The sequence below is a fragment of the Tachypleus tridentatus genome, chromosome 8 (assembly GCF_004210375.1).
Source record: "Tachypleus tridentatus isolate NWPU-2018 chromosome 8, ASM421037v1, whole genome shotgun sequence".
NCBI classification, from domain to species: Eukaryota; Metazoa; Arthropoda; class Merostomata; order Xiphosura; family Limulidae; genus Tachypleus; species Tachypleus tridentatus.
This window is the reverse complement of record NC_134832.1, coordinates 102,409,400-102,429,238: the sequence shown is the minus strand read 5'-3', so window position 1 is coordinate 102,429,238 and position 19,839 is coordinate 102,409,400. Positions and strand designations below refer to the sequence as shown.

Genomic DNA, 19,839 nt, shown 5'->3' with positions numbered 1-19,839 from the left:
AATCTTTAACCAGTAGCTTCAGCTACTCTGGAAGTTATGTGTTAAACATGATGATAGTATCACTGGGAAGACACTAGTTATGCAAACGGTATCAGTTACTTCTGCTTCACAGTTTTTCATAATTCCAACTAGATTTCATTGCCCATAGTTATGTTGCGCATCAGAATGACTCTTCGATTTAGGAGGAGACTATATTTGTATCAGTTACAGAACAATACTACGTATTAGAAGAAAGTCTAATAAAACTTTCTAAAAACACTCATGTAATTCATTGTTTTTAGAGATTGAATAGTATACATTAAACTGTATTTTCATAGGGTTTCCTCTGAAACATAGAAAATTCTATTAAAAGCAATTTAGGAAGATTGAAGTGAACGTAAATACAAGTACTTTTTATTTTATCGAGATAGTACTGATATCAAGGTAAAATAGAGCTCTTCTGCTTAACTCTAGCTGATCTCTGTTGATAAGAATGCTAATACTTACCCCTCGAGGTTTTAGTTTTGGTAATGAATAATACAACATGAAGTTGAACAAAGTCCTTGTAGTCTTGTTTTCGCAAGAAATTCCACTTTACGTTCATTTGTATACATTGGAACATGCTGAACCATATATAATCTGGCCACTACACTTTTTGAAATCGAATACTATCTATCTACCTAGCTTAGTGGGCAATCATAGTCTGAAAAACTGCTAGTTTATTGTAGTGTCATAGCTTGTCTCTCGCTTTTCTATGCTGTAAACTGTTTTAGGTAAAAAGAAAACATCCAGTGGTTCCTGTACACGTACAGGATGTATATATATATATATATTATTCCAGGTCCAGCCATTCCATAATTAAAGCAGGTTCCTCAGTTTTCTGTGACTGCATCATCAGTCCAATTAAAACAACAAACATTGAAATGTTCTGTCTATTTGATAAACTCAGCTTGATTGAACAGGACGCCTAGTGGTATTTTGGATAGTAGAGCTTAGAGTTTATCTAAATTTTTCAGTATCTTGTGTATGAAAGGTAAAGTCATTGAAATAACTGTCATAGGCTCCTATTACTACATAAGTTTAATCAACTTGATCACTTTGAACTGTATTGCCCGGTATTTAGGATAAATTTGTTTTTGATTACCCGTGTGTCATTTACGGGTTCATTCTTTAGACTTTTGACGAGCATGTTTACGAGAATGACCACTCAGTTCATCATAACCATTTCGGGACAAGCCTTCACGTGTAGGTGATACAGTTTCTCTGTGGTGGTTAACATATTCTTATGTGATCTATGCCATTGAACCTTAAAGTCGTCCTGCTAAATATATAAATTGAAAATCTAACAACAGAATGAGCTTATCGGGTTTTTCTTGCCGTTTTACAGAGATTGTATGTCTCCTTATGTGATCAATAAAGAAATACTGGTTTGGAAATGATTAAACAAAGATTCAGATATTTGGATCTAATGGAATTCTCTAGAACACTCAATAATTGTATTGAAATAATACTTCTTTCTGCTAATAAAAATAATTAAAAAAATGTTCATTGTGGTAAACAAAATAATAACTTGATCTAAATAAAAGTTTTCTTCTCGATTTGTAAAAAAATCCTTATATGAAAGAAAAAATATTACTTTCTAAGCCTGCGTAACTGAATTATGGAAAGTCCTTTATTAAAATCAAAATAACGTTTATGAACCTTAAGTTCCCAGGCCTGTGTTTTCACTCCTAAAATTTATATTTGGTACTTTATTTTTGCTTTAATAAAAATAAATTGGGATTGATTTCAATAATATAAAAATATTGATTAAAAATCTCTGTTTTCGTTAACAATAACATAATTTAAGAAAAAAAAATTGATGCATCAAGCTGCACAATGGCTATCAGACCACCACGGCTAACAAAACCCGATTTTTAGCGTTGTAAGTCCGCTGATATACCGCTGTGCCACTAGGAAGGCATTATAAACAGATAAGAACTGTTCCATCTCATGCAGGTATTTTACATGAATTATACAAAACACACAAAAGTTTACTAGTCATTATATTACATACCGATTAACTATTCATAGGTTATATCGATATTTAGTATACTTTTTTCAATTCATCATTAAAAAATCTTCTCAATACAGGCTTATGAGGCTAAAATTTGGGTTTCGATGCACGTGGTTGCTTTGCGCTTAAGGACAATCAAATAATATACATTCATTAAAAATATATACATTGAATGATAATTTTGAAATGTGAACAGTACATTATTACTGCCATTTTATGTGTGATAGATAATGTACTCATTCCCTTTTAGCTTAATTAATTAAATTCTTTGAACTTGCAAACATTCGGTTCAAGTATGTATTTATAACAGGATTTGAGAGAATAATAATTTATTTACTTATAAACAGTCAAGATTTGTTTATGGATACCTGGAAACATTCTCATCCTATCTTTGCCTGTGTAGTGATCAAGTGACGTTGGTCCAAACGCACTTTCGGAGAGTTGGCCCTATTGTAATACGTATAGATAAACTAATTTTTCCAGTTAGGTTCAGATAGATGTCTCACGTCAAAGGAAAACGCTATCTTTCGTTTCGTGCAAGTGCTGACTGAATTGTATTTATTTGTCTTGTGCTCTTTATAGGTAAATAAATTGCGTTTTTTATGTAATGCTTATTTATATTCATTCTCTCTTTCAATTCATTCATGTAGAAAACTTCATATTTAACTCCAAAATATATATTCTGTCTGTCCTCTATTAAGATTGGGTACTATTTGTAAGGGTAACATATCAGCGTACCTTAGGATATCACAGAGTAATGTAGTAAGAGGGAAATTATAGTTTAGAATTTCCGTTGTTTTCTTAACGGGAATATTTCCGTATTTCGTTGCACTTTTGTTATTCACAAAAGTTTGAAGTTTTGTAAAACTTGAAAGTGACATTTTCAGACGAAAGACTTGCGCATGAGCACAGGAGTGATCCAAGGCGTAATACAATTCAAGAGATCGGATGAAGGTTTTTTTATGTTTTGAAATAAACAGTTTTATATTTAAGGTTTATGCGTATGATCAACTCTTATTGTTTATTGCAGAACGAAGAAACAACTATTTTGCGTATTATAAATTATTTCTACATTTATAATTTTTACGCATGATTCACCTTCAAGGCTTAGTGTTTTACAATGAGATATAGATAGTTTTACATTTAATGTTTATGTGAACGATTTAATTTTAAAGTTCACTGTAAAGCTTAAAATGAACTGTTTTACAGATTATAAGTATTCATTTTAGAGTTTGAATTTATAGGTTCTTTTCGTTGAAGGTTTATGGTTGAGGGAAACATATTTTATTTTTTTAAATATTTCTTTTGTGTTATCAACCACAGTATCAGTGTTTCTAGTCAGTTTACACATTTGTAAGTTATCATCGTTAAATGGTTTACTTTTGTGATGTGTTTGTGTACTATGCCAATGTTGTCTTTTTTCCATATTGTATTGTACTATATTGATAATTCTTAAAGTTGTCTACTTTAAACGTTTATTTTTGAAGTGTACGTGTCAAAATTCAAGTCTCTTTATTATTGCAAGTATGTATTGTATTGTGATGGATTGTTATTACTTATAATGAGTTTTGTCATTGGGACTAGACCCGGCATGGCCAAGTGGTTAAGGCACTCGACTCTTTATCTGAGGGTCGCGGGTTAGAATCCTCGTCGCACCAAACATGCTCGCTCTTTCAGCCGTGGGGATGGTCAATTTCACTATTCGTTGGTAAAAGAGTAGCCAAGAGTTGGCTGTGGGTGGTAATGACTAGCTGCCTTCCCTCTAGTCTTACACTGCTAAATTATGGACGGCTAGGACAGATAGCCCTCGTGTAGCTTTTGCTCGAAATTCAAAACAAACTAAACCAATCACAGGGACATGGCACTTTGGATCGATTTTGAGCATAGAAGTTGTGCTTATCTGTCGCATTTACTTATCGTGACACAAAACGCATTTATATAGCATTATGATGAAAAACTGTCTTTTCTCTGATTTAGTTACGTTCATCAATGGGATTGGTCTCACTGTAAAATCGCAGAACTTCCATAAGAATAACAGTACACCTCTGGTTATCCAGTTGTTATTATCAATGGTCGTAATTGTATTCCGAAGGTGAAACTCTAGATGACTAGAAAATAACGTAGTGTGAACGCTAACAACAAAGGACTGATTAAGACAAAGAGATGGAGAGTCTGCTCTCATTAAAGACCATCGTTAGGAAGGGTAACCCATGAGTTGGTTTGTTTGACGATGATGGCTAAACTATAGCTGAAATTATGCATCGTTCTGTAATGTACCGCATTATTTTTCAGTTCACAAGTTTTCACGTGCAAATGCTGAATTTTATTTAGGACTTTAAGCTTGGAAATCATAATGCAGTCTATTACTTGTATAGAAGTTACTATAACAGTGTTATGCAGAATATGAGAAAATGTGAAATAACACTCTGAAAGATTTATGAATTAATGAAAATCTGATTATACTTACAGAGGTGTAGATCTTGAATAAAGTCACCTATTTGTAAAAATAATAATTATAAGTGTCAATAATTTTAAATTAAAATGTTTGTTTTTGAATTTTCACACAAACCTACACACGGACTATCTGCGCTATCCGTCCCTAATTTAGCAGTGTAATACTAGACGAAAGACAACTAGTTATCACCACATATCGCCAGCTCTTGGGCTACTCTTTTACCAATGAATAGTGCGGTTGATTGTTATATTATAACGCCCCACGGATGAAAAAGTGAGCATTTTTAGTGTGACTGAGATGTAAATCTGTGACCCCTCAGCTTACGAGTCGAGCGTCCTAATCCACTTGGTTATGCCGGGCCAGGTAACATGCAAAAAAACACTATTGTGTTAACATTTCACCACTGCTTAGAAGTAAACAAAAGAGCTTCTATTTGTTCTGTAATAGCAGTAATCAGTGAGAAAAATCACGATGAAGCGATACAGTTATTAATACGAGTGATTTTAACGAACTGTTTTTAAAATAAAAATGTGTACCTGCAGTACAGGAGAAAGTAAACTCTTTCTTTGCGGAGTAGGCATATTTCCTTTGAACAAAGGATGTATGCTTATAAATGGCGAACCTCTAGACTGATTGTGACTTAGAGTGTTCGGCGTTCGGCTCTGATTCGTCAATACCTTCCTCTGTGTTTAACATTTTCGACAGCTAGTATATTCTTATTCAGGTACATTAAAAAAAAAAAAAAATTGTAGTACAGACTTTTCATCTTAATAGCAAGTTTTTAATGTTTTACGTTAATACGATATAACAGTTAACATTGCCATTATTGTACGACTCTTCACAATATATATGCGTAGATCGAGAACTTGTCTATCCTAGAACTTTGCCTGCTTCCTAAATAACTTATTAAGCCTATCTCAATGGGGTTTGTGGTATGTTGGTTATTGGTGTAGATAAAAAGCTGAAAGCCCTATTTCTCCTCCTTTTTTTAATGGAGTTTACTCGGTGGTGTGGAATTATCGTAAGATCTCATGATTGGTATAATCAAAAAGTTTGGTCAGACTCGAAAGGATGATAGTACACTGAATATAGGGCGAAGCAGTCAGTATTCTGTTGCTTTAGTGAAACTAGACAAAAGTGAGAGGTAGTTTTTCACATTGTGAAATACCTTGATACAATGTATTGTTACATTGGAATTTTTTTTTTCTTCATAGAGGAAAAGTTGTCCTCATTTTTCATTTGTTTTGCTCAGGTAACTAGATTTCGACTTATTCACACTCTGTATACAAATTACGTTTAAAATATAACCAATAACTGTAATATTTATGGTTTATAAATGTCATATTTTTTTTTTTAGTTCTTGGTTCCAGTTTAACTCAAAAATGTCACAGGGTGTGAGTGTTGGCGTTTATTCCAAAAGTTACATACATGATATATTATTATTCACAGAAGTACAATATAAAAAATAACATGCTTTCTAAAACGCCTTCCAAGTGGTAAGACATTCAATATGTACAGAAAGTATGTCAACTCTTCAGTAATAATAACAGTAGTAAATGAAATTTTGAAGATTGTATTTTATCACTGACTGTTTAAATCAACTTTCATGGTCAGTTGCAGTTATGTTATTATTGTGATACTTGCAGAATTATATCCAAGCTCAGGCATGATCTCCTGTGAAGACAAAGCTAGAAACCTTCAATGAGGAGCACAGGCATTCAATCTCGAGAAGTCTAGGCCAGGTGGCCTTAACCACAATCCCACCATTTTCTCTGTGGTAGCATTTAATGGCCAATTTAGATCGATACAAAAACTCCGTACATGTTTTAAGAAATACACCAGAACTGCTGTGATAACCAGAAAAGGTGATGGCATGCACAGGCGGAAGGGACTTTCGTTTTGGTTTGTAGCTGTTTTCCGCCAGTTACATGTCATCTCTTTACATTTTTTCTGGGATTATGCGACTCTCCAATGTATTAAAAACCATTGGTTTCCACCTCAGGTTTCAGAAGCACAACGCTGAAATACTCTAACTTCTCGGATATGGATATCAAAACAAACAAAAAATATACCACGTGGTGTGAAATGTCTCATAGGGCAAAAATTCACTTATTGATAGGTTCTATAATTCACAAAAGTGATTGTAAGCAACAAATGGCAAGGTGTGAAAATTACTCAGTGATCTCTTGAATATAAACTGTTTTTTATTTTGTTTATTTCTTATGAAACGCAAAGATACACAGGCTATCTGCGCTATACCTCCTCCGTGTATCTAAACTTAATTTGAAGTTTTTAAGCTTTCAAGATGAGGGGACTAATGATTTCTAACGAAAATATTGTTGTTCTATAATACATTTTATCCAAATTACAATCATTATGAGAAACCAAAAAAAAAAAAGAAGAAAAGAAAGAGCAAACCAACTACTTTAGATGACCTGTCTTCGTGTATAATGAAACAAATAAATACGTTTACGGACTTACACAGCTAAATTACAAGGTTCGATTCCTCGAGTTGGACACAGAGGTAGCTCATTTTGATTTTGCTCTAAAATACAAAAAACATAGACAACAAAACAAACAATTTTATACTTATTAAAAATAATGATGTTGAAAGAGTCGAATATCATCGACAAATTTCGTTATAAAATATAACAAATTTCATGTTTTAGAAATTGATCGTGACGAAAAGTGAGGAGGGACTCGTAAAGAGCTTGATGACCTAGAGTGATGAGGGAACTTGTAAAGAGCTAGATGATCTAGAGTGATGAAGGAGCTTGTAAAGAGCTTGATGACCTAGAGTGATGAGGGAACTTGTAAAGAGCTTGATTACTTAGAGTGATAAGAGACTTGGAAAGAGCTAGATGACCTAAAGTGATGAAGGAGACTTGTAAATGAAGGAACTAGATGACCTAGAGTGATGAGGGAACTTGTAAAGAGCTAGATGGCCTCAGTGATGAAGGAACTTGTAAAGAGCTAGATGGCCTCGAGTGATGAAGGAACTTGTAAAGAGCTAGATGACCTAGAGTGATGAAGGAACTTGTAAAGAGCTAGATGACCTAGAGTGATGAGGGAACTTGTAAAGAGCTAGATGACCTAGAGTGATGAGGGAACTTGTAAAGAGCTAGATGACCTAGAGTGATGAGGGAACTTGTAAAGAGATGACCTAGATGACCTAGAGTGATGAGGGAACTTGTAAAGAGCTAGATGACCTAGAGTGATGAAGGAACTTGTAAAGAGCTAGATGACCTAGAGTGATGAGGGAACTTGTAAAGAACTAGATGACCTAGAGTGATGAAGGAACTTGTAAAGAGCTAGATGACCTAGAGTGATGAGGGAACTTGTAAAGAGCTTGATGGCCTAGAGTGATGAAGGAACTTGGAAAGAGCTAGATGACCTAGAGTGATGAAGGAACTTGTAAAGAGCTAGATGACCTAGAGTGATGAGGGAACTTGTAAAGAGCTAGATGGCCTAGAGTGATGAGGGAACTTGTAAAGAGCTAGATGACCTAGAGTGATGAGAGAACTTGTAAAGAGCTAGATGACTTAGAGTGATAAGAGACTTGGAAAGAGCTAGATGACCTAAAGTGATAAGGAGACTTGTAAAAAGTTAGATGACCTAGAGTGGTGGGGGATTTGTAAAGAGTTTGTTTGTTTATTTTAAATTTCGCGCGTAGCTACACGAGGGCTATCTCCGCTAGCCATCTCTAATCAAGCAGTGTAAGACTAGAGGAAAGACAGAGATCATCATCACCAACCGCTCTTGAGCTACTCTTTTACCAACGAGTAGTTGTATGGATCGTCATATTATAATGCCTCCACGACTGAAAGAGAAAACATTTTGGTGTGACATGGATTCGACTGAACAAGTATAGTGTTGCGTTATAGAGAATTACCAAACTGTAACTTTTATCAGGTGACGTATTTTTGATATGAGCTACACAACTTTAATACTGTGATAACAGAAAACTGTATAAAATGAACTCTTTTACCGTCTGTAGGACTCTTTTCAATCATGTCACATTTATTGGACATGCAATCAATGGTTATATATTACTCAATAACAACTGTTAATTTGTACAAAATTACCCTTTATTTACACATAATCTTTTTCTAAGCACGTACAATATAAATTAAATTTGCTCACTAAAAAACACTATGTAAATCAGATAATATCCTATAAATAACATCGAGAAAAATAAAACAGATGAAATACCAGTCTAGACAATCAATAAAAGGTAATTTTTACTAAACGTTATATATTTATACATGTACATATGATACGAAATTTAACATGTGCAAACATATATATATATATATATATACACACAAATACACACAAGTACATGTTTATACTTCAAAATCATATATATATATATATATTATGATTTTGCTATGTTTAAATAATTTGCACACACGTGTGCATTGCGTAAAATAACAACAACACTACAGATATGTATATACTGTTTCAGGCTACAAAGAAGTGTTTCTGATTTATGTTTTAAGGAAAGGAAACAAAGCGAGGGCGTTCCTTGACATAAGACTTAAATGAGCGTGAAGGAAGATAGAAACAACAGAACACCAAAAATTACCTACAAGTTTTTCAATATCTGGCGAAATTCTACCAAAGATCCATTCAGGTACCTTCTTGAGGCAACTCAGTTGGTATCTTATGTTTCTTGAAATAGAACTATGGGTTTGCCATTTATATAATCTGCATATCAGCATAATACTGTAATTGCGCTTGGGTCTATGACAGTAAAAAAATTGGATATTTTCTATGAGACAAAGTTTTCGACTGCTAAACTTTATAGCTTCAACGGTTATTTTAAACACTGTATGCTCAGTAACAATGACTGATTTGCGGTCTCACATTACAGACTATTATGAAATAGGTTCAGGGTATTATTTACCTCTTTCAATCTTATATTTTATAAATAATAAAAACAAGGTCTTTCCTTTGTTTGGAAGTTTTAAAGATGTAATGTAATGCAAATAAAACTTTTGTTACAAATATTTCTGCATGCGCACTTTATTTCTTCTTCTTTCAGCTCTCGGATGTGAATTGGAGAAAACTGATTTCAAACTCGTGGTTTCTGTTCGACTTTAAGTAGGTAGTAGAGAGTACCCTTATTTTACATCACTGAGTCGCTCAAAATGACTAGTACATAACACATGCGCAGACATTTACAAATTGATGTTTCAAAACCACAGATATTTCTTGCACGTGTAACGTCCTGTTGTCACAAATTGAGATATATTTCGAAATGAATTTAATATATATTTTATGCAAATTCTGTTTTTTAGTAACTTCATTAATGCGCATCAATTCTTCTCGCATCAGAAGAAGGCTCAGGTAATTGAGCCGAAAGCTTATGTATTAATTGAAAAAACCAACCTAAAACAACGTGGTGATAGTCCAAATAAATTATTTAATACAAAACTGAAGCCTGCTGTAAGTACACATAATTGTTGAATAGTTTTTACTGCTACCATTGAAATACACTATTTAGTTATTGGTACACGACAATGAAATAACATTAATTAGACAAGAGCAATGAGCTGTTTTTATCAAATACTGTAATTAAATTGATGTCACGAAGTACCACAGAAACTTCAGAGATATATTTTGTGGTTATGGAATTGAGTTAATTTTGTCTCCTTGCAACAAAACAGCACTTTTTTCTGCATTTGTAGGACACAAGTATAACAGTGATAATAATAATAGTATGTCACATCACATGTGGAAGCATATAAAATTATTAATAAAATAATAATTAAATAATGCAGTCAATAATATATTGCAGGTATAAACATGGTTTTCTGTCACTCTTTTGTTACATTAAAATATTGTAAGAAGTTTGCTTGAAACTACGTATTTTCTAAATTATATTACAAACAATTTAAGGACCATCTAACATGTTTTTTTTTCTACAAGGATAACTCAGTTTTGTTTTCTATGGTCTATTATACAAAATAAAAGGACTTAAAATATAATTAAATTATTTAAAATAATGTAAATATATTTTACAAAAAATTGCATATTTCATTCACCTGTATTTAATGGCTACAAAAAAGTATAATTATAATAAATAGTAACTATAAGATGTTACAATCCGATGTAAGGATAGTGACCTGATTGAATGTCATATTTGACACAAAACGTATGATTGAAAAAATATTGTAACTTCTGAGGTTAAATTTGATAACAGTTTACATTCACATTATAATAACAATAAATCAAAATATATTTTTACCTTACTGATCTCATCAATTAATAACATTTTAAAGCAAATATATATAGGCCGATGTTGAAATACCCAATAAGTCAAGTCGCCAGAATCATATGAAAAAAAAGGTCCTATAATTCATAATCTTTTAAACTGTAGCTTATGATTACATCCTAACAAAAATATGTACCTAAGGGCATACATAGTTCACAGATATCTGAACAGCATTTTGGAATGTTTATACAACGGTAAAAAACAAGCAAAAACGAACATTCGCTACATATATGCACAAACATATAGTTAGCTTCCATAAGGTACAATCGTTATATTTAGTGAATCGAAATTGTTTTTCTTTGTTTTTCATCAGAATATAGTTACATTTAGATTCGTTGAAAGAAAGAAAGCAAAGTTTACCAATTAAGTATTCAATAATATTGATTTTCATAGAGCAGTTATAGAATAAGTTGGTAACAAAATATTTCAGTTTATAAACCATAATTTTATTTTTTCAATCTTTATATGTTACTGAAAAATATCATACTATTATGGTGCATCACTAGTCCAACTACTAATATAGTATAATCAATTTGAATAATCCTTGTAGAGAACTGTCTGAATCAGTATTCCAAAACATTATCTCGTCTCTGCAATGATATTCACTAACATAAATTTAACCAAACAGAATACGAAAGTTAAAATCTAACAAAACAAAATACGTCTAGAGAAACGATACTCATTAATGATTTAACTGAATTGTTAAATTAAAACAGAGTAAAAAGTGGATTTATAATCTACAATACAGGGAATACGTAACTAAGAATTATTTTATTAAGAGACACTGTTTACGGTACTAGAAAATATTAAAAGGAAAATGGCACCTCAGTGCTAAATTAAGAAATGCTGGAAGAAAATATGACAAGGATTTAACTTTCAATCAAGTGTGAAACACTCTTCCTTAACCTGCATATGTTGTCTTTACTATTATGACTTATTTTGAAAATCTAGAATTTATATTAACAATGTATTTATGTATCCATGTCCTTTATTTCATAAAATGCAAAATAAACGATGAAACTACGTATAAATTAGAGAAACAAATTACAAATATATTTACAATCAGCTCATTTAAATGTAACATAATGTCTTGATATTTTCATAAATTATATAGTTTTATTCCAGTTATGTAGTATGTTAATGAGTGGTGAAAAACCTTTTTAATATTTTTAGTTGTTATTGTTTTCGTGGTATCCTAATCTTTTTCTAATAATGCAACGAGATAAGCTAAAATAATGAGGAATTGATAATTTCGGTATTCTTACCTGAATATAAATAAATTATGTAAAATGAAACGTCCAGTACAGACAACCTATCATTTTGGACTCATAGTTTGGTTCAAATTCACAAACAAGACATTGTTGATTTAAAACGAATCCCGAAACATTTTACAAGTCAAACATTTTACATTTTAATGCGTTTTACATAGAATATATCAAGTTTATTTAATTTTATTACAGAAACTAAAGCATTACTTTATATATATTTACATTAGAGTGTCATTTTCAGTCAAATATTACTTGAACTTTCTGCTTAAGATACTAATGATATAATAACACAAAATATAAAGTAACATATAGTTTGTCTGCCTGAATACACACCTCATGAATAATTTAACTTAAAGTTATATGCATCTAATATTTTAAATTAAATTAAAATATATAAATTAAGATACTTCAATCAGTGAAAAGCTTATTAAAAAGGAAATATATAGTACAAATTAGGAAGCAATAAGGAATTAATTTTAACTTAATAATTTTGTTTTAGTGAAAGAGGAAAATAGTAAAACAAAAATATTGCCTTAGGATTGAATTTTTACAGTAGTTAAACGAATGAAAGAAAAAATATTTTTTTAAAATTCATAATATTAATAATTTGCACTTTTTAATTTCTAAGAATTTTACATATTTAAAGAAACATAAATGTAGGAAGAAATTTCATCATTCTGGATTCCTTTTAAGACTTCCTTCTTTATTTTGGATACATGTAGGAGAGTAGTGAAACAATTCTAATTAAAATATGAAACAAAGTATTTTGTTAATTTAATACTAGTAAAAATATTCGAGTTATACACTAGAAATTGTTTTTATTTCAATAAGTAAACTTCCTGTGATGTCACACATACAGTTGAATTGCTGTTCGTTTCGTTTTTTTATTTTTACAAATAAAATATTTACTTTGATTTATTTTTTGAAGAAAACGGATAAAAGCGGTATTAGTATTTTAGCGAATCACGAGTTAATGTTACTTTTGAAAATTGGTGGGAAACTTGTGGGAACCGTTTTACAATTTAAATACATTTTTTTTGTTCGATGAAGTTTTCACTTTTTGCCCATCTCAGACACAATGTGTTTATTATAGTTCGAGATACAGTGACGTAGCTGGCTGATTGTTCAGCTTTAGGTTGTAGGTTACGAAGCAGGAATGCTTCCTTTTATCTTAACATCCATTCATCTTTCGCTGAGTCTATTATTTGGAAGTGTCACTGTTTGGTTTTTCATTACAATATTTAGTTAGGTGGTTGTGAATTCCAAAGTTATTGAAGGGGCTATTATGCGCATACTCCTTTATCCTGGCAGCTAATGTTCGAGACATTGACCCAATATAGACTTCCCTACAGCAAGAACATAGATAGTTATATAATACCAGTGATTTTCTTGAAGGAAGTATTTTATTTTTAAGCAGGAAAATATTGCATATCTATATGTTCAGTTTGAAGATCACTCTTAGGCTGACTTAGAGATTTCACTTTTTGATTGATTGTCTGAATAACCAGTGAAAGTTAACATCAAGGCAAGAAGATATTTAGGAAAGTTTACGTCAGGAATTTCGGAGTTGTAAACCTTACTTCAAACCTTATTTAAAATTACTTTTGTTGATGAGTGTTAGAGGGAAGGAAATGTTAATATTTTAATATTTTTAATATTCATAAGCTCTTATGGTTATTTTAATGATGATTTCGTAATCTACAATCTAAGGTGAACAATCAACTAGCTACGTCACTGCATCTCAAACTATGATCAACTCATTGTACCTGATATGAACAAAAAAGTGAAAATTTCATTCAACAAACAAGTGTCACCATCTGCTAAAATGAGGTAAAAAGACTCTTAGGAACATTTGAGGAAATTAGCTCCAATTTTTGTTTCAAAGGAGACATTAACATAAATTTATGTTTTATGATTTAAGCAAATACACAGTCCATTACTATAGTTGTAGAATAAGTATTTAAAATAACAGTTACCTCTATTAGTAATATCACCAAACTTCACATTTTTTCCTGGGGTTCATGGAACTACCTATAGGGCACTGATATTCCCGAGCAAACTCATAGGAATTTGATAAGGTTCCAATAACTCTAAAAAAATGAAGTAAGATATAATCTCGCTAGAAACAGTAATGAATTACACATATAAAAGTCGTACGCAAGTAATTTTAATAAAGACGGAATTTCTTGATTATTAACGGAAACATATTTTATTTCTATTTGGTGTTAAACGCACCCAGTAATTTATATTAATAATATTAAATTGTTGGGTTGGGCTTGTTTTAAATTTTGCTCAAAGGTAATCGAGGGATACCTGAGCTAGCTGTCCCTAACTTTGAAGTGGTTTTGGTTTGTTTCTAATTTTGCACAAAGCTACACTAGGGCTATCTGCGCCAACCGCTCTTTACTGAGCAGTGAAGAAGTAGAGGAAAAGCAGCTATTCATCACCACCCACCGCCAACTGTTGGGCTACTCTTTTACCAACAAATAGTAGGATTGATCTGATCGTGACATTATCGCACCCCCACGGCTGAAAGGGCGAGCGTATTTGGTGGGACAGGTAATCTAAAACCATTTCAAAACAGTTATTTATTATTTATATTTTACATAAGAAGATACAATGTATTACTTAACGGGTTAATTTTACATTCAGTTTTATATTTTGGAGAGCCCAGTAGCTTTTTTCAACAGTTAAGTAAATTACACATCCTACACAGATTAATGATATTTACTGCTAATTTTCTGTCAAATCATTTGCGACTATTAAAGTTTTTTTGCCGTTTTTCCTAATTTTGAAATGACCACCAAAGGAAAGACAATCGGCTACTGAAAACTATCGCCCAATTTTGAGCTGTACTCTATCAATGAAGAGTGAAACTGACTGTTATATTATAACGCTTTCAACTTGTTCAATCTCGGGTTTGTATCATATATTATAAACCTTAATGAATAAAATAAATATTTACTCTGTTTGTAATTGCATCCTCCCCCAGTGGCACAGCGGTATGTATGTGGACTCAAACCCTTCTAGAAACTAGATTTCAGTACCAGTGGTGGGCAGAGTACAGATAAACCCTTGTGTAGCTTTGTCCTTAACTTACAAACAAAGAAACTGTATTTACTTCTAGATATAGAGAGGTATGGTTTTAAAACAGGAATAAACAGTAGTGAATCCTACGATAAGATGGCAGTGGGCGGTGATGACTAGATGTCTTTCACTGTTAAATTAGGGACGGCTAAAGCAGATAGCCCTCCTGTAGCTTTATGCAGAATTTAATACAAACAATTATTTCATAAATTAGTTGTTAAATGTTGACCATTCATGCTATGTCAAAAAACGTTATTAAGTATGAGTTCTGTAATATACTGTTAAAATTTCCACAACTAAAGTTTATACTAAGTACTGACCTATATCGAGCTGGACTATGGCTGTCATCCAATATTTGAAGATGAAGTGCTTCGGGAGTACTCGCTGAGCACCAAACTTGAGAAAATCCTAAGAAAAACAACTGTCTGTGTGTAAGATTGACACCGGGCAATGGTGGTTCCATCTCGTGAAAACGACTCCATTCTTCGTAGGCCTTAAACGATAAAATACATTCATAAGTAACTCTAAGAACGTATAATCACTGACAAAATTATAACAACAAAGTTAATTTAAAAACTTAAAAATGTAATCCATAATACAATTAATTAATTGATCAATATAGTTGAATAAATATTACACTAGTTTATTATCATAAAATAAATATATGTATATACATGTATAAAATAAGGACATAAATCTTAGTAAACATGTAATAAAAAAACAGTGAAATGACAGAAGACGATACAGAGTATTCTATATACTGCTAGAACAAAGGTACAAAGTATTTACGTTAAAAGCTGCTTTGAGGCCACCATTGTCAGCTATGTTTTCTCCTAGTGTTTGTTTCCCATTTAACTGTAAATAATAGAAATAAATTAACATCCAAAATGTTAGTATAAATTCATGAGAAATTGACTATCGCGCGTGTTTTTCATAAAAATAAACATTTCATTTTCATTTAGGGAATCATTGATCATTCAGTTTCTTTCATTAAACAACGTATAAATGAATCAATTTTATATGAAATTACGTATGTGGCGGAAGGATTTGAAACAGTTTTGTTTTAAAAAAAACTGTTTATAGGAGAGTTTGAAACTTATCGAATATACGCAACACTTGCTTTAAATCAACGTAACAGTTAATAAGTTCTAAGTACCTTGAAAAACTTAAAATGTTTAACAATTTTGCCATGAAAGACAGAAATGGATTATGGGGCTTAAATAACAGTTTAGCTTTTACATTAACCACACAAGAAAACAAATCAAAGTGGGATAAGCGTTTATTACATGTAGCTTTGTGAACAAACTTTGGACAAACTAGAAGTTTATCGCTATGATAAACTATGTTCTATGAAAGATTAGCCACTGGTTTAGTACATAATTAGGACTAACATATAGAAAAATAACTACTTTCTGTGAGGGATAATAATAAAACTGTGGACTGTGTTTGACAGAATATTAATTCGAATAACAAAGTAGCCTATGAGAAACTACCCATACGTTCAGGCTTAACAGGGCAAAAATTGATCATAAAAAGAAACGTTAGTTGAAACGTTCGGGAATAAACAATGGACAATGGCCATGTCTATCAATTAAACAGGAATACTGACTGGTAGCTCATATATATATATATATATATATATATATGTACACACACTCCCTTGCTCACACATATAAATAATTTACAAATCTGTGTAATGATTATTGAATATTATGATTATAGTCTGTATGTATAAATGATCAGTAATTAGGACACCAATTATGAAATGCAAATGAAGAATGACTGAAACATTTATACGTTTGTAGACAAGAAACAGAAACTGTACAAAACTGGGATATTAACATGTTTGAAACTCATATGCTGTATATATGATAAGTGTGATATTAAAATGTTCATTTAGAGCATGTGTATACATATCCATATAAGTAATGCAACATTTATATTTAATTTTGTTTTCTTGTTTGGACTTCTTTTGTTCATTTAAATGTCATTTATCACAGGTTTGGATTTTTTTTTTTTTTTAACGCAGTCCTTTCTTTTGATTTTATTTTGCTTGACTATTTAAGTATTAATTTTATCTCTATATATGTCTATATATGTATATGATTTGGTTTGGATTTCTCGCAAAACTACACGAGGGCTATTTGCTCTAGTTGTCCCTAATTTTGCAATGTAAGACTAGAGGGAAAGCAGCTAGTCATCACTAACTACATATATATACGAATGAACTATAACTACGTTATTAATAGATTCGTACTCACGTGTTCCTCGTTAATAACGTATGAAGAGTACTGGTCAACAAAACATTGCGTGCGTGCTTTAAATTCTTCTATTGTCTTGTTTTTCCACCACTGTTTCAAGTTTCCATTTTTGTCATATTCTCGACCTGAAAATACAGCAACATTTTCATTTTTTTGCACAAAATAATGTTCTTCAGAGGACTTACAACTGGATCTGGTTCGGGTAGTGGACACAATGTAAATTGCTAATTCTATAGTCTTGCGCTTAAAAATATCAGTTGCATGAAACAAACAAAAAGTAGCTTTTTTTATAAGCCAATTAATTTTCAGCGTTTTTGCTTATTCAATTCTATTCATTTTCTCGATAAAGAGTCATATTATCTCTTTTTTCCTGGAGTCTTACATATTGCTAAATGTTTAATCTAGTTTCATAATATTATTCTACCCAAGCAGTATGATACCAAATTGTTTCGTTCATCTTTTTTTTTCCAGTTTTTGTTAAGTTAATATCTTATTCAATCAGCAGATAAAAGTCCTTGTAATATTTTCTACTTGATAAAAAAAATATAATCCAATAGAATTATATGCATGATCACCATTAATTATGTACTTATAATTAAAGACATACATATTAATTTTGGATGACAACTTTTGCACCAATTCGAAGAAGTTTCTTATTATGAATGTTATTGAGACGAGTTTGCTAGTTTGACATTTTGAAGTCAAAATGGAACCAATAATTTAAGTATTATGTGCGAAAGTGGAAGATTCGAGAGAAAACGTATTACAGAGAATAGATCAAACAGCACATAAAATATTGAAATAAATAGGTACAAATAAAATAAAAACATGTATTTCACTGGCTACACGCTTAATTATTTCTCGTGTAATTTTCCAACTTAACTTCTTGTGAGAGCCGAAACAGGGAAGAATACAGCTTATTTCTACAAGGGAATGCAGGACTATGTTTTACTACATGTCTTCGAGTAAGACCAAAATTCTAATAAACAAACCTTGTATTCTTAAAATTGTTTAATTTCGAAGCTTAAGTTCAAGGAAGTTGAAGAACTGAATAATGGCCATTGACACTTTCTTCACTACACCTATCCAGTGTAGAGGTTTTCTTCATAGTGAATACAAAGCACGCTTACACCAACAGTATGTTTGAGATCAAGTTTCTAGAGTGATATCCTATAATCCTAGATTGCCTAATCAGTGGTGAGTCTTATTAACATTTTCAAGAAGAGATTAAGTTTCATGTGGTACTAACTCAAACAAACGTTTCTACAATCCCTTCACTTGAATATGACCCATAACTCACGGCAATGATGACATAGAAACATGGCCAAACGGAAATAAGCTCTCTGGAATGGCCATTAGCTTTAGCTTAAGGCAAGGATTAAAACAAAGTTTTAGTTATATAGTTTTCACAATAACGTCAATTAAATACACTGCACTTCCAAGAAATATTTTATAAAACATTTCTCAGTATACCCAAAGAAATATGTATATTATTTCCTAGTGAGGGAGCGGTCCAACCTACAACTTGTCAACTGCTACAAGATTTCCCTTACTTATTTCAATAACTTCCTGTTTCCAGACATTTCAAATTAGCTTTAAGTAGCTACAATGTTGCGCAATTAACTAGTATAGTCCTGCTTTACATAAATAATCTCTTTAAATGACGTATACAATGCCATGACATTCGCACATGGACAAAGTTTTACTGAAGCAAAAATACCCAAAAGCCAAATTTAATAAAATTATTTATTTTTGTTTATCGTTAAGCACATAGGTACACAAGGAACTAGCTACCTGTGCTTTTCCCAATCCTGGTCTAGAAACTGATTTTAAGTGCTATAAGTCTAGTTAGAATAAAACCTGATGTAAAATTTTTATTGTACGATATTTATGTAAAGGGCTGTTAATGTCAGCCCACTTGCATGTTACATGTTCCAAGTCTTTATGTACTTGTTGTAATGCTACTTCACTTCTATCGATATTGGCATCAGTATCTGGTTTGAGTGGTTAGTCTAAGTGAGGATAAAAAAAACACAGGTGCTTCGATCAAAACATGCTTTAGAGACTAAAATACTTGTTAACATTTTTGTGTCTCCTCAAAGTACTAATTAATTGGACTCAGTGTAGAGAGTGGTGTGTCTGTCATAGAGAAATTGGTTACAATTCTTCAGTAATCTTCTAATTTAGTTTCAGGGTGAGCCCCGTTGTTGCCACTTCACTCATTATAGGATCAGTCACTTTCCATTCCTTTCTACTATGTGACCGAGAACATTACCTCCATATGCCTAGACACAAAGTTTCTTGTTTTAATTTCATACCTGCATCTTCGACACATTGAAATACCATTCTCAGATTCTCATTGGCAGTCTGAGATGTGTCACCAAAAATCAAAATGTCACATGTACAAATGAAACATTCCCCATTGCAGTCTTCGAAGTATAAGGTACATTAGT

At 31.8% G+C, this 19,839-nt stretch overlaps 1 protein-coding gene across 4 annotated transcripts in view; it reads right to left on the bottom strand.

Annotated features, from left to right (window-relative positions):
- Positions 1-8,563: 8,563 nt before the first annotated feature.
- Positions 8,564-19,839, bottom strand: part of Nep3 (M13 family metallopeptidase neprilysin 3) — a 107,220-nt gene continuing 95,944 nt past the window's right edge. For all 4 annotated transcript variants that reach the window (XM_076450522.1, XM_076450521.1, XM_076450523.1 and 1 more), the window contains 5 exons: positions 17,387-17,511; positions 15,915-15,980; positions 15,446-15,618; positions 14,015-14,128; positions 8,564-12,778 (listed from right to left, as the gene is read on the bottom strand). In XM_076450522.1, the coding sequence (XP_076306637.1) occupies positions 14,029-14,128; positions 15,446-15,618; positions 15,915-15,980; positions 17,387-17,511 (464 nt within the window). In that variant the 3' untranslated portion in view covers positions 8,564-12,778; positions 14,015-14,028. The remainder of the gene's footprint in view (positions 12,779-14,014; positions 14,129-15,445; positions 15,619-15,914; positions 15,981-17,386; positions 17,512-19,839) is intronic.